Raw genomic sequence first — 15,670 nt, 5'->3', positions numbered from 1 at the left:
AGACATAAGGCTAGTGGATAACTTAGGAACATGAAGCACATTTTTAAGCAATAGGGATGGAGTAATTTGAATATTCCCAATCCCTGCCACTGTGGTGAAAGAACCATCAGCAACAGAAATTTTTCTATTACTAGGACAGGGTGTATAAGTTAGAAAATGTAGTGAAGAGGGTGTCATGTGGTCAGTAGCTCCAGAATCAAGAATCCATGGAAAAACACTAGTTGAGACATTTAATCTTAGAGATAAAGACTCACCTGAGAGAGCGAGGTAGAACCACTTCCTGGTTTCAAGGATTTCAGGAAACTTCTTAGCCTTTCAATTTCTTCATCATTAAATGGCCCCTGACTTGAGTGTTTTTCCTACGGGATTGTGGAGACATTATGGGCATGTTAAACTGCTTTCGAAACTCCTCGATTTCCCCATTCCTTGCTGGATGTGGAAGGTTTCCCATGAAGTTTCCAGCAGCGATCTTTTGTGTCTGGGCTTCTTGCAATAGGTGCACCAGAGGTTATCGTTAGAGTCACGGGCGGTTGTGTCACGAGCCAAGTTGTGATTGTTCTCACCCTTTGAACCACTGTAATTTCCTCCCCTTGCCACAATGGCCGAGCCTTCGGGATCTTTAGGCTCAAGCATGATTCCACGGCGGCTTTCCTCAGCTCTGACAAGGGCTCTGACTTCATTCAATGGAGACACTTCTTCTTTGCCGAGAATTTGTATTCGGACCTGATCAAATTCAGCATTCAATCCAACCAAAAAATCATACACCCTATCTCTTTCAATAAAATTCTTCAAGATCATAGCATCATCGAGGCACTTTGTCTCAAGGACCCGATAATGATCAAGCTCATGCCACAAATTTTGCAGCAGATTTGCATACTCAGTAACACTTTTGCTCCCTTGTTTGGCCGCCACTGTCTTCACTTTGACCTCATAGACACGAGCAGCGTCATGGGCTTTAGAATAGGTTTGTCGGACAGCATCCCAAATAGCCTTTGCAGAGGGGAGAAACATACAAGTATCACTGATCTTGGGTGTCATTGAACTCCACAACCATGACATAATCATGGAGTCCTCTTCGTACCAAGCATCAAAATTTGACTCGCCCAGCTTTGGCCCTGTCCCAAGAAGGTGACTAATTTTTCCTTTTCCCTTCAAATATGTACGCACTAGTTGTGACCACTTCAAATAGTTCTGGCCATTCAGTCTATATGTTGCCTGAATATTCTACAAATCACCGGTGTGAGGATGAGAATTCGTTGCTCCTTCATCGGTTTGGACGGGAGCACTTGTTACAGTCACATCGGACATTGTTAATGGAGGAAGAATAAGGCCAGCAGGAAAGGAGAATAAAGAAGGGAAAAACTGGCCAGAATAAAGGAGAATAAAGAAACACTTTTGGTTACAGATCAACACTGAAGACCAGAAAAACACGAAGAGAAAAAACTGGCAATGAAGGCCGAAAAAAATTCTCAAGGTTGGCAAACCTAGAGCTCTGATACCATGTTTGTAATGGTAGAAAACTGATCTGCTTCATTGTCAATCGGCATATTTATACAGTAAGCTGCTGCAATAAATAGAAAAAAAAAAAAGCTTTCTAAATCAATCCCTATAATTAAGGGAATCAATCCCTATAATTAAGGGACTAACCTTTTTAATCCCCATATTTAAGGGATTATATTTTTCCAAAATCCTAGGAATAAATATTCACATATTTCTATTTTTACACAATTACCAAATATAAATGCTAATTACAAAATATACATCTACACCAGTAATCCCACGTTTTCCAACAAGAAGGCCTATGACTTTGCGGATTGGTCTTTCCTTCTAGAAATCATGGAGAAAATTGGGTTAGGGGAAGGTGGAGGATGTAGATGAAGGGTTTCTTAAGTTGTATACAATATTCGATTCTGATTAATGGTGTGGCTAGAGATTACTTTCCAGAAAAAAGGGGGTTGAGACAAGAGGATCCCCTATCTCCCTTCCAATTCACATTAATTGCAGATGTCGTAAGTAGGATGATCTTGAAGGCCAATCAGAATAATCTGCTTAGAGGTTGGAGGGTAGGAAGAATGGAGGTTGCAGTAACATATTTGCAGTTCGCAGATGATATCATCTTATTTTGTGAGGGAGGCAACCAAGTTTCTATATCAAATCTGCAAGAAATCATCAATTCCTTTGAATCAGTCTCCACTTTGAAGATTAATTGGGGAAAGAGTTCTGTAGCAGTAATAATTTTGGAAGATGAAAATTTGAAAGTGATAGCAGAGACTTTTGGGTGAGAGATCAAGCATTGGCCTTTAGAGTACTTAGGATTACCCTTGGAAGGGAACCCTAGATCAGAGGTCTTTTGGAAACCAATGGTAGAGAGATTCACAAAAGAAATTGGCTATGTGGAAGAGGAACTACTTATCCCAATGGTGGAAGGATAACCGAAGTTCCGATAACCCCCAATTTGGTAATGTTGTTCATTCATTCATCCTAATAAAATGTCTTCTTAAAAAGCAATTAAAACTATAAAATCATTAATTCTTGTGTGAAAACTAAGAATTTAAGACCTAACGTGGACTTGTTTGGGCTTGCCTCGAGGGGTGTGGCACAGGGTCCGGGGGCGGAGCCCCCGGCCCTAGCTGCTATGTTCAAAAAAAGCAAAAAAGTGTCAAATTTTCAAAAGGCGCACGCCTGGGCTTAAGCGCAAGGCGCATTAGACGCACACCTAGGCGCACCAGGTGTGCGCCTTTTGAAAGGGCTGCCTCGCCTGTGCGCCTAGGCACGCTTGAGGCGCACCTTTTAAATCACTGGTTGTGATATGAACGATTTGGGAGGAAAGGAATGCAACAATCTTCAATGGAAAGTGCAGATCAAAATAAGATTTGGTGGAAATCATAAAGATAAAAGTTGCTCATTGGGTAAAAATACTTGAGATGTTCCAAAGATTATCAGTGGCTGATATATTGCGGGCTTGGAAAGAAGTGGCTTTTTCATCTAAGAAGAAAGAAAAGATGGGGATGGAATGGAAGCCCCCAGCTCCAAATAAATTAAAGCTGAATTTTGATGGCAGCTCCATAGGGAACCCGGGATTGACAAGCATAGAGGGTATGTTCAGATTCAACAAACAAAGTGCTGGCTATGTATTCAGGGCCCCTATAGGGGTTGGAGATTCAAATACGGCTGAGCTACTAGCACTTCTTCAGGGGTTAAAACTAGCCAAACAAGCAGATTTTAAAAACATGGAGGTTGAAGGAGACTCAAAACTCGTGGTTTCTTGGTCTAACTTCAGAGGTAATGCTCCTTGGATTTATAGACATTCCTTGCAAGAGATTGAAAGTTTAGCAAGGGAACTAAATGCCACTTTCACTTGGATCAGGACTGCGAATGGGATGGCTGACTCTCTAGCAAAACATGGAGTTTAAAGACAACATCTTTTCTGGGCAGTATTGTAAATCATTATGTAGCTCTGACTGCTTTTTCTGCTGGTTGTACTCTGTTTTCATCTTCTCTCAAATTAATAAAACTAATCCTTCTTTGCTGATCAAAAAAAAATAGTTGTACATATGTCCTAAGAGATTAAGACCAAACACTATCAAATGTAGCTAGTTCAAAAACTAAATAAATAAACTAATCAAGTTGTCCAACCCAGAAAAGCAAAATTTAATCCAACAAAATTTATCAGGTTTCCTTTTACAAGAGTGTGTAGGACCACAAAATTTCAATACTAAAAAAAGCAAGCTTTGAATAACAAATTAAAAAGACCCAAGGAATAACATGGAAACAGAATTCTTACATCTTTAGGCCATTCATATACAAGTGAGAAAAAGTTGAAATCATGAGTTGTATCAATCCCATCAACTATGTCGCCAATTGTTGCTATGTACAGAATAAATGCTGAAAGATATGTAGTAGGTTTGGAACTCAGGGGACCATATAATCTCTTTCCAGTATCTTTCATATCATAACCAGCAGCTTGCAGGTTGTTGTCTCCAGTTGCTGACCTAAAGGGTGTTTGTTTGATGACTCCCAGCCCAAGCCCAAGCACTCCATCCCTATCAAAGTTTGAGACCATTTTCTTATCAGAATAAGGTCCTTCCCCTCTAATAAGATTTGTATTTGTTTCTTCATCAGCAACAGCTCTAGCAAGATTATGAAGCTTCCCTGAAATTCCAAATGACAAATAAATCATAAAGGGCTCAGTAACAAATGTTTCACAACAAAAAAGAACATACACATCTCAAGACTTCCAGAAATAGATACCACTCAAAAATTGTCGCTTTCCCCTATGAGCATCTTCAATCATCTGGTGAAGTATAGCCAGTGTGCGTTGCCTTTGCCCATGTCGGCTAGACTCCTTGGATGAAGTAATGCTTGCTTCTCCCGAAAGTATTGCCTGAAGGGTTGGTGATCTTTCCTGAGAAGATTAAAAAAAAAGAGAGAGAGAGAGCATCAAAAATAATAGTGTTACTCTACCACAGAAGAGAGAAGAAGAAGAAGAAATAACAAAATCTAAAGACTGTGATAAACATGGAAGTAAGGAAAGAAATCATGTTAGAAGAAATCAAATTTATACATATTCTTTCAATAAAATCTACATATTCTTAAACCAGCAGCAATTTCTTAATTTTTTGGTGATTGGGGTTTCAGTCAATTTAAGTTTTCTGAAAAATGTAAGAAGTTGTCCAGAGTTTTCAACCAATGAATAGCCCTTCATCATACATTCTTTCACTGCTTGCTTGCTTTTCTCATTCTCTAGAAAGATTTTTGCATTCCACTCTTCCCCAATGGTCCAAATCAAAGATGCTCTTATACATCTCCACATAATCCTTCCCCTTTTCTTAGGCATAACAATAGTAGTTGGATCAAATTGACCATTTACCCCCATTGGCAAGTTCCATCTGCACCTAGATAAAGAAAATAATCATTCCCAAATGTCAACAGTAAAAGAACAAGAGATTAGCAAGTGGAAACAACTCTCACCATAGATTTGCATAGAATACACCAATTTGGGGATAAGCAAAGAGATGGTCTTTTTGCCAGATGTCCAAAGTGTTAACCTCTTTCCATGAGACACTTCCAAATAAGACACGCCTATTTTGAGGGCACTGGTTTACACCAAACTTCATTAGAATGGAAAAACCTGGGGGAAGGGCAAGAGAGAGATTGGAAAAAAGAAGTGCAAGAAAAAACACCCTTGGGATGAGCCCACACTTGCCTATCAAATTTAGAGGGATCTAGGCAAACATTATTAAGATGCAAAAGGTCAACCACATCCTCAGACTCAACATTCACCGGCCACTATGAAAGCCAAAGTTCCAGTTGTGATCCAAGGGAAGTAAAGGAGGGTAATGAAACTTGACATTGGTGTCTTTAAGCAAAGATAAGGAAAACAAAGAAGGGAAAAGATCCTTAACAAAATTACCAAGCCAAGTATCTTCACAAAACCAAACAGAATCCCAAAGCAAACATCATACCTTATAAAACTGGAAAAAAAAAAAGAGTTAGGATGCCATGAATAACCTTCCAGGGAGATACCAAATCAGCCTCGAAAGATACACATGCAACCCAGCCATTTTCCATTTGTTTTTTGATAGAACCCCACAAAGAGGCAAGAGGTGCCGCCTCTAAACTATACCATAAAGCTTACAACTAAGCCCAAAAAAGCTGATTCCTATGTACCCCTTGTTTAGCTAAAGAATCTGCCAACCCCTTTGCCGATCTTCTTCCCATTGAGCTGTGACTAATATGTTTGATGTTAACCATCTCAAAGCCCCTGTATAGAACCAGGTTGTAGTCTCCAGCTCTTTAAACCACCCAATAACCAGTTTAGAGTCACCTAAGATCTGGCCCTCAGCATTACTGGAAACTCCCCCAATTCCAAACAGCCCTGGATTACCTAGGCTGCTGCCATCAAAATTTAATATAACAACACCGTCTTCAGGGGGTTTCCACTCCACCAAAGGCTTAATTCTAACAGCAGAACTTTTGGCAATTTGCACCCAATTCCTCCACATGTCATCAAAGGAGAAAGGTTGAAAAAGGTTCAATGTCTTTGCCCAACATATGGCCCTTTTTAAAATGCTTTCCCACAGACCATTCCCATCCTCTCCTACTCTCCTTATCATTAAAAAATTCTGGCAATCCTTTCCTCCCAAACAGTTCACACCAAAGCAACTCCCACACACCTCCACAGGACTCTACCTCTTTTCTTTTGCCACCTTAGGTTGTGGGGTCAGAGAGGTTGCAAATCTGCCTTGGTTCTATCCACCTGCATCCAAAAAGATTAAAAAGCTTCTCCCAAAGGCCTCCAACAAAAGAACAAGAGATAAGTAATGGAAACAACTTTCTTCATTTGCTTTGTAGAGGGTACACCAATTTAGGAGATGCAAAGACCATGTCTTCTTTTTTGCAAGACATCCAAAGTGTTTTATTTTTCCAAGACATACTTCCCAACAGAGGGCCCCAACTTTTGAAGGGATAGGCTTGGACCAAACCTCCATGCTAAGAAATGGCTAAGGATTAGGATTTGAGCACAGAGACAAGAAAAAAGAGAACACAGGAAAAGGAACCCAAGGAATTAGGCAACCAAATGTGACTATCAGGAGAGGAGTCCAAACAAATAGGTTCAAGAGTTTTAAGGAGCAAGACAACCTGGTCAAGCTCAAAATCCCTTAAATCTCTCCTAAAGCCTAAATTCCAGTTTAGACCGAAGGAAACAGAGGACACTGATATGACCCAGAAATTTGACACGTAGTTCACAGACTTACAGCAGCGTTCACACACTCGAACATCAACAAAAGAAACTAGTATTCATTCAGCAGAAAACATTAACAGTTGGTCGGTTCTTCGAGAGACCGCCGGCTCTCCCAAACACTCACAATATTCTTTACTCAAAGAAAACATACCACCCCCATCCCCCAAAGCCCCTTCTTATACTCTACTGATAGCATAACTGACTCCCTCTATAAATGCCCAGCTGGCCTAGTTATAAATGCCCAAAAACTCTTCTTATTCATAACTGACATAGCTATAAATGCCCCAAGACTCTCCTTATTCCCTCCAGCTATAATTGCCCTCATGTGATTAATTGTTCAATTATTTCCCCCCCTTGATTGTTGACCTTTCCTCTTCCTGGCATTAATTGGGGCCTATCAGACACAAACCTCTGAATTGGCTAATTTTCCATTTTGTCATGAATACTAGAAATCACTTCATGCCATAACCTACCCATTTCTAAAAGCTACCTTCAGAACAATTTTCCTAACAATGTAATATTCTTCTTAACCAAATTCCCAATAGCCAAACCTACTTCTTTCTTACTTCTACATACTATCTCTCAATTGATCAAATGATCTTTCTTTCCTTCTCCCAGCCCCCAATGGAAATTCCTCATAATTTTCTTTATCTTATTTGCCTCCTTTTGCAATATTCTCAAAGCTTAAAGATAATAAACTGGAAGATTTGTGAGGGTTGATTTTATTAGGGTGATCCTACCTCCCAACAAAAGGTAATTTATTTTTTCATCACGCTAGTCTTTTCCCACACCTTTCCACATTTGGCCACAAAAACTACATTCTTTGGGATTTGCACCTAAGGCTCAGTTTGGAAGGAGTACAAATACAAATATGTAGAGTGCTGAGTGCAAAGAGTACGAATACAAATATGTACAGTACAAATACATAGAAAATAATACAAATACAAGGTTTTTCACTCTACATATTTGTATTTGTACTCCTTCCAAATTGAGTCTAAAGGGAGACCTACATAGGTTAGAGGCCAGCTAGTGGTAGCACACTCAAAGCAGGCTGCTATATACATAAATTATTTATTTACTGATAGAAAAACAGTAAAGGCAAAGGAAGTTCAGCAAATAGAGGGAATGGAAAGGGGAAGTTCACTAGTCTTTCTTATCTAAGAAAGCTGTTGAGTTGTCACCCTTGTCTTTTAACCTTATAGCAGTGCAGAGCATTTGATGTATTTTTAGGTTGGGAATTTACATATTTGGTGCCTACTGTATATTCGGCTATACAGTTTCTGTCTTTGGGGTTTGGAATTCTGAGATTCTTATATAGTTTCCCTTCCTCTTGCTCCTATTCCTGCATAAATTTCTTTTCTATTAAGGTATTTTATTACAAATTAAAATAAGTTTCCATTATGTGGTTTAAAGGGAACACAGTTGATAAGAACTCTTGTTCTAATAAATGGAACATCATTTTGTTTAACAAATATTTAGAATCTTACCTGTTCCAAGTATTCATTTAGACGCTTTAGGACATGCCTTGTGACAGAAATTATCGTCACTTCTTGAATCTGATCCCAATAAGTTGAACCTATTTTTGGAGAGCTTCCTGGATAGATCTCAGAAAGCATGACTTGAGCCTGAATATTACAACATTCAATACCATAACAACGCAAGGAATGAGCATGTCGAATTTCTAAGGACAAAATTATCAAAGTAAAAATTAGAAGCTAGAGAAGAAACTAACAGAAATGTAAACACACAAAAAAAATAGCATGAAAGGATAGAGTCACTTAAAAACCACCAGGAAATTAGAGAGAACTCCTGAAAGATCAGAATTCATTGTAACACAAAAAAAAGCACAAAAACACTTATTTTATTTCCCCAAATTGAAGCATTACCGTGATACTCAGAAAAAGAATGATCTGATTTGTAAAAGCAGTCTTTTCTTTCTTATGGTGATCATGATATCCTAATGAAAAGAACATCTTTCAATCTCCCAATTTACATTACCAAAAGCATTTTTGAAGTTTGGACTTTCTATTTGTTGTTTCTTCATTTAACTGGAGAAGTTGGAGAAAACGAAAACTGTTCTTCACAGCCGATAAACCCCTTTATCAGAAAAAAGAAAGATATTGACACAAACTTCCATTCCCCTGAAAAAACAGGGATGGATACAAGCCATAAAAATTTACCAAACTAATAGAAAAACACGGCTGGTTGAGCAAAGATGGCCCTAAAAGGTGGGAAATTAGTTCTGTCATGAAAGATTGCAAGGCACATATGGTTTTTTCTTAATATTCCAAAGAAGAAGGCATAAGGAATTTGTTTTGCTTATACTCCCAAAAAGGAAAGAACTTGTGACATTCAAAAATAAAATGACATCTATAATTAGATTTCAACAAAGAAGTCAGAATTGAGTTTGCTTAAAGAGGAGAGCTAGACCAAGAAAGCTTACTGACCCACTAAAAGCCCTGGACTCCTCTGCTATTGAAAAATCAAAACTAGTAGTGCTGCATCTCACTATTATATCAAAATACCCAAGGCTGAAGGTAGGAGAACATCAAAGTTCTATACCATGCAAATCAAGCCAATGCTTGTAAAATGAGGATAATTTTCAACCTTGTAAATATATACTTGCCTGGTCTAGAAGCTGTTTCGACATATTCACTGACCTTGCAGAAGTTGCAGCAACATCAATACAGAGAAGAATCTAACAAGGAAACACAGTCAAAAGAATGTAATATGAATTATAAAAACAAAGAAAAAGGAAGAAAAATAAAATCAGGAAGACTTACAGTCGATAAAGGACCTAGCTGAGAACGCAAGGATGCAAAATCTAGTTCCTGTACAGTCGAAGAAGATCCGTCTATAACACGAGAGACTGCATCTTCTACCTGGGAAAAATTGAGTAAGAAACTGGAAAACAATGTAGATACAGTATATGCATGTAATTTAAATAAGTATATTCATTTGATACAAGTAACATTTGAAGAAAGGGACCAACACTTCAGTGGCTTCTGGTTCAGCGCAGTAGGATAGGGCAAACATGGCATGGATACATCCTCTTTAAGGTTTTCTTAAGTTAAATTTTGATGGAAGTAGCCAAGGTAACCCTCGCCCTTCTGGAATTGGAGGGATCATAAAAGAAAAGGAAAGAAATGTAATTCGATTTACAAATGAATCAAATAATCCTCAACAGGTCATTACAACCAGCATAAGAAGATTCAATGACTTCATTAAAAACTGTGAGTTGAAGGAACTCCCTTTGTTGCAAGCCCTCTATACTTGGTCTAACTTTCAGGAGATACCAACATGCTCCAAATTAAATAGGTTCCTTTTCAATGAAAGTTGGGAAAACAAGTGGACAGATTTGATAACTAGAGCTCTACCTAGAGTCACATCTGACCATTGCCCCATTGGCTTAGGACAGGAGCCTTTTAGGCAAGAACCCCGACCCTTTAGGTTTGAAAACATGTGGTTGACTCACCCGGATTTCGTGAAGAAGGTTGAGGAATGGTGGAGAGAAGATCTAAGGGGTGAAGTGGAAAGGGGTAAAATTTCACAAAAAAACTAAAAAAAATTGAGAGCACATATGAAGGATTGGAATAGGGAGCATTTTGGGAGAATAGAAGAAATGAAATCCTCTTTGATGACCAAATAGAGAAATTGGATGCAAAGGAATCCCAAAGAGTCATAAACTCTCAAGAAAGAGATCGGAGATGGAAGCTGAAAAGAGATTTAGATGAAGTCAGCTCGAGAGAAGAAATTTCTTGTAGGCAGAAATCTAGATGTAAGTGGCTCAAGGAAGGAGATCGGAACACTAAATTTTTTCATGAACAAGCCACTGGAAGAAGGAAAAACCTAGTATCCAAATTGGAAGTGCATGGACTAGTCCTTGATTCCCAAGAGGATAGCCAATAGTTTTGTTGACCATTTCAAATCCATCTTGAGACCCCTAAGACCTAGAGTGGAGTTGGAAGGTGTGACTTGGTAGAGGCTTCCAGAAGAGAGTAGATGCTGGTTGGAAAGGAATTTTGAGGCCGAATGGATTTACAAGGGCTTTCTTTCAAGATTGTTGTGACAAAGTCAAAGAAGATTTAATTGAGATCTTCAAGGAATTTGAGGATAATTCAGTGATTAGTCGTGGAATTAATGCTACTTTTTTAGCCTTGATTCCTAAGAAGAAAGAGGCTAAGCATCCAAAGGACTTTAGAACTATTAGTTTGGTGACTAGTGTATATAAGATTGTGGCTAAGGTCTTATCTTTAAGGATAAAAAAGGTGCTTCCATGTCTTATCAGCGAAGCCCAAGGAGCTTTTATTCAAGGGAGACAAATAATAGATCAGATCCTAATAGCAAATGAATGTGTGGAGGAGATGAAGAGATTGGGTCATCAAGGTTTTGTTTGTAAATTAGATCTTGAAAAGGCCTACAATTTAGTGGATTGGGGTTTCTTATTACTCGTGCTAAGGAAGAGTGGGTTTGGGGATAGATTGTGCAAATGGATAAATGGTTGCCTATCCTCCCGCCATTACTCCATCTTGGTCAATGGGGTAGTTAATGGTTTTTTCCCAGCTAGTAGGGGTCTGAGACAAGGTGATCCCATGTCACCTTTCCTATTTACTCTAGTTGTCGACGCTTTCAGTAGACTCCCCTCAAACGCGAATAGTGCCAAGTCTTTAAGAGGGTGGAGAATAGGTAGAGACAAAGCTTCAATCACCCATCTTCAATTTGCAGATGATATAATAACCTTTTGCGAAGGTAGCAATCTGATGGAGGTAAGAAAACTGAAGGAGTTAATAATTCACTTTGAGAGGGCCTCGAATTTAAAGATAAATTTTGAGAAGAGTTGTGTTGTGGGAATAAATTTGAACAGAGAGGAGATAGAATCTGTAGAAGCCTCTTTAGAATGCACTTGGTCATAGTGGCCTTTATCATACCTAGGACTTCCCTTAGGTGTAAATCTAAAGGAAAGTAGGTTTTGGAACCCAATTGTGGAAAAATTGGAAAAAAAGCTTGGCAGCTTGGAAGGGAAACTATATTTCCTTGGGGGGTAGAGTTACTTTGATCAAGGCAACTCTAGCCAACTTGCCAATATACTTCCTGTCAGTCTTTAGAATTCCTAAAAGGGAAGCAAAGAGGATGGAAAAACTGATGAGGGACTTCTTATGGGAACCTGGGGAAGAGAAAAAAGACCACTTGATTAGGTGGGAGGTGGTGAGTCAAAGCAAAAAAGGAGGCCTAGGATTCGGAAATGTAATCAGTAAAAATGAAGCTCTTTTAGGTAAAGTGGTTTTGGAGGTGGCCCCTAGAGAGAGAGAGGTTGTGGCATGAAGTAGTGAAGAGTATCCATAGTGGTTCTAAATCAGGTTGGGATGCAGGGGTATCCCAAAAGGCCCTGCTCACAACACCCTAGAAGGCTATTTCCGGCATTCTCCCCAAATTCCTCAAGTTTGCTAGGGGTGATGTTTGTTCTGGAAACTCCGTTCTTTTTTGGGAAGATATTTGGGTGAGCACTCAACCCCTAAAAGATTGTTTCCCATCTCTCTATTCCATCTCCCTCTATAAAAAGAAACCTATTTCATGGTTCCTCCCCCCCCCCCGGTTCTCCCTTTGGCTTTAAACTAGGATTTTGGGTTCTGAAGAGGTTTAAGGAATGACGAATTTTCTTGTGTTTCATAGCTTTTATTGCTTCTAGACTCTATGTGTTTGGACCCCCCTAACCCGAATAAAAGGGTTTGGCCTCTAACCCCGGTTGGCTCCTCCACTTGTGCATCTTTCTTTGAATCCCTTTGTTCCAACCCCTCCTCTCTGGTCAAGGCCAATACCTCCTAAAATAGATGTGTTCTATTGGGAATTTATGGTAAGATCAATACTGTGGAAAACTTGCAAAAGAAGAAACCTTATGTGTTTGTCCCCAAATTGGTGCTTTATGTGTAAAGTGAAGAGTGAAGACTGTAACCATTTGCTGCCAATATTTGGAATTGGGTTGTATCATTATTTGGGTGCAGATGGAACTTGCCCTCCAAAGTAAAGTTGCTATTCTCTCAGTGTTTTAAAAGCGCAAGGTGCAAAAAAGGCGCAAGGGCCATTTTGCGCCTGAGGCGCAAGGCAAGGCGTGCGCCTTTTTGAGGTAAGGTGCACAATTAAAAAAAAAAAAAGCTAAAAATTCAAAAAAAATGCAAAAAAACTAAATAAAAGCAAAAAAATCAAAACAATTATAGAACATAATATTAATAACAATATAAACTTAAGTTTTAAAATAAATGTTTTAAAAAACCTATTATCTAAAATTAAAATACATAAATATAATATGTAAAGCATATTCAAATGAGAATTTAAAAATAAAATCAAACATATAAAACATTTTCAAGCATATAAAACCCACAATCTCTTTTTTTTTCTCAATTGCATCAAGTAGCTAATGTGACATATTACATTCCTAATTCTACGAGCCGCCTTTGTGCCACGCCCCTCGAGGCAAGCCCAAACAAGTCCATGTTAGGGTCTTAAATTCTTAGTTTTCACACAGAAAATAATAATTTTATAGTTTTAATTGCTTTTAATAAGATATTTTATTAGGATGAATGAATGGACAACATTACGAAATAGAGGATTCTCGAAGCTCTAGTGAATCCCCTATTTGGTAATGTGGTCCATTCATTCATCCTAATAAAATATCTTCTTAAAAGCAATTAAAACTATAAAATTATTATTTTTTGTGTGAAAACTAAGAATTTCTGACCCTAACATGAACTTGTTTAGGCTGGCCTCGAGGGGCATGGCATGCGGGTCCGGAGGCGGAGCCCCCGGCCTAGCCGCCAGACTCAAAAAAAAGGGAAAGGTGGCAAATTTTCAAAAGGCACACGCCTAGGGTAAGGCGCAAGGCGCACCAGGCATGCGCCTTTTAAATGGGTTGCGCCTAGGACCTGGGCGAGGCGCCTAGGGGTGGAAACGAGTCGAGCTTTTCACGAGTTGCTCGAGCTCGGCTCGTGAAAAGCTCGGCTCGACTCGTTTCAACCAAGCTCAAGCTCGAGCCTCGAGCCCAATTCAGTGGCTCGATTGTTAAACGAGCAGAGCTCGAGCCTACTAGAGCTTGGCTCGTGAGGCTCGCAAGCCATCTCAAATAATATATATATAATAAAATTATAGAAAACAATATATATAATAAAAATATTATATTTTTATAAAATATTTTTTCTAAATATTTTTATAAAATATTTTTCTAAATATTTTTATAATAAAATATTTATAAAACATAAAACGAGCCGAGCCGAGCCGAGCTCGAGCTTATGAACTCTTAACTCAAGCCAAGCTCGAGCTCATGGTTCTGGCTCGAACCAAGCTCGAGCTCGAGCTCGAGCTCGAGCTCGAGCCTGGTACTATTCAGCTCGGCTCGGCTCAAATCCACCACTAGAGGCGCCTACCCTAAAATGCGCCTTGCCTGTACGCCTATGCGTGCCTGAGGCGCGCCTTTTAAATCACTGTATTCTCTCCGTCTACCTTTGGGATAATGACAAAAGAGGGAAGCTAATGTGGAAATGTATCAAAGTCGCTACCTTGTAGACCTTGTGGGAGGAGAGAAATGCTAGAATATTTCAAGAAGAGGAAATAAGCATTGATGAAGTCAAGGAGTGCATAATGATAAGGACAACCTTATGGTTGAAATCTTCACACTTGTAGGCGGATTACTCCATTGATGACTTAAGGAGAAATTGGGCAGCAGTGGCTTTTACAGTCTCCACAAAGAACAAACCACAAGCCGAATGGAAACCCCCACCGGATGGAATGGTAAAATTGAATTTTGATGGTATTTGCCAAGGTAACCCAAGGCCATCCGAAATAGGAGGGATTTTGAGAGACAAAGACAGCAACATGTTGTCTTTATTTTCAGGACCAGCAGGTGTTGGTGATTCTGCAAGGGCCGAGATACTAGCAGGGGTACAAGGTACACAGCTGGCCAATCAACTTGGAGTGAACAATTTGATAGTAGAAGGGGATTCCAAGATAGTAGTGGCTGGCTGAAAAGTCCAGAAACAGCTTGTTGGGGCTATAGAGATTTGTTAAAGAAAGTTAAATGGCTGACAAGAAATATGACAGTCAGGGTTCAGTGGGTTAGCAGATCAGCAAATTCAATGGCTGATTCTCTGGCCAAGCAAGGGGTATCAAGGGGATATCTGTTTTCGGCTACCTTGTAATTGTGTATCAGGCTTGTGTATGTTCAGTGCTTAATTGCTTATGGTTCAGTCCTTGGGGGAGGTAACACCTCGTGCCTCCTCCTAGGCTGACTGTACTTGCTTTATTTGAATTAATAGAATTACTCTCACTTATCAAAAAAACAAAAAAAAAGAAGGAAATGCAATGGCACTTTACTCAGGACTGGTGGGTCTATAAGGGCTGAACTATACGCTGTTCTACAAGATGCTCGGATTGCAAAAGAGTTGAACCTGCAGAATTTGGTGATTGAAGGGGATTCAAAGGTGGTAGTGCATTGGCTGAAGGAACCGGATTCAGTAACATGGTGTTATAGGGATGAAATAAAGAAACTCAAATGATCAACAAGTAATATGGATCTGCTTATACAATGAGTGGGGAGAGAGGCCAATGCATAGCTGATTCTTTAGCTAAGCAGGGAATACATAGGGATCAGTTGTATAGGGCTCAGTTGTAATTGTTTAATGCAATTTTCTTTTAGGGTGACGCTGCACCTCACGCCACTCCCAGGATGCTTGTAATGCTATTTATCTTTATTGATATCAATTAATTTTCAATTATCAAAAAAAAAGGAAAACTGACAGTTTCTCCCAATTTCATTCATACTAAATTGCTCCTTGCATTATTTCTATCCACCTGTATAAGATCTAGTAGCTACTACTACTACTTAGTATGGCACTTCTTTTGTCAAAACAACTTATATGCAAAATTGCAAATATAGGT

General features: G+C 39.1%; 1 protein-coding gene across 3 annotated transcripts in view; it reads right to left on the bottom strand.

Moving 5' to 3' along the window:
* LOC104592245 (zinc finger FYVE domain protein) overlaps positions 1–15,670 on the bottom strand; it is a 175,502-nt gene that overhangs the window by 117,206 nt on the left and 42,626 nt on the right. For all 3 annotated transcript variants that reach the window (XR_734395.3, XM_010251484.3, XM_088892963.1), the window contains exons 10-14: positions 9,529–9,627; positions 9,372–9,443; positions 8,233–8,370; positions 4,252–4,405; positions 3,785–4,152 (exon numbers count right to left, since the gene is read on the bottom strand). Coding sequence is in view for 2 of the 3 variants with exons in the window: in XM_010251484.3 (XP_010249786.1) it covers positions 3,785–4,152; positions 4,252–4,405; positions 8,233–8,370; positions 9,372–9,443; positions 9,529–9,627 (831 nt within the window). In the remaining variant the exon portion in view is untranslated. The remainder of the gene's footprint in view (positions 1–3,784; positions 4,153–4,251; positions 4,406–8,232; positions 8,371–9,371; positions 9,444–9,528; positions 9,628–15,670) is intronic.

The sequence above is a fragment of the Nelumbo nucifera genome, chromosome 8 (assembly GCF_055504915.1).
Source record: "Nelumbo nucifera cultivar China Antique chromosome 8, China Antique-T2T, whole genome shotgun sequence".
In the NCBI taxonomy this organism is placed as follows: Eukaryota; Viridiplantae; Streptophyta; class Magnoliopsida; order Proteales; family Nelumbonaceae; genus Nelumbo; species Nelumbo nucifera.
The sequence above is the reverse complement of the archived record's forward strand: the minus strand, read 5'-3'. Positions and strand labels throughout refer to the sequence as shown.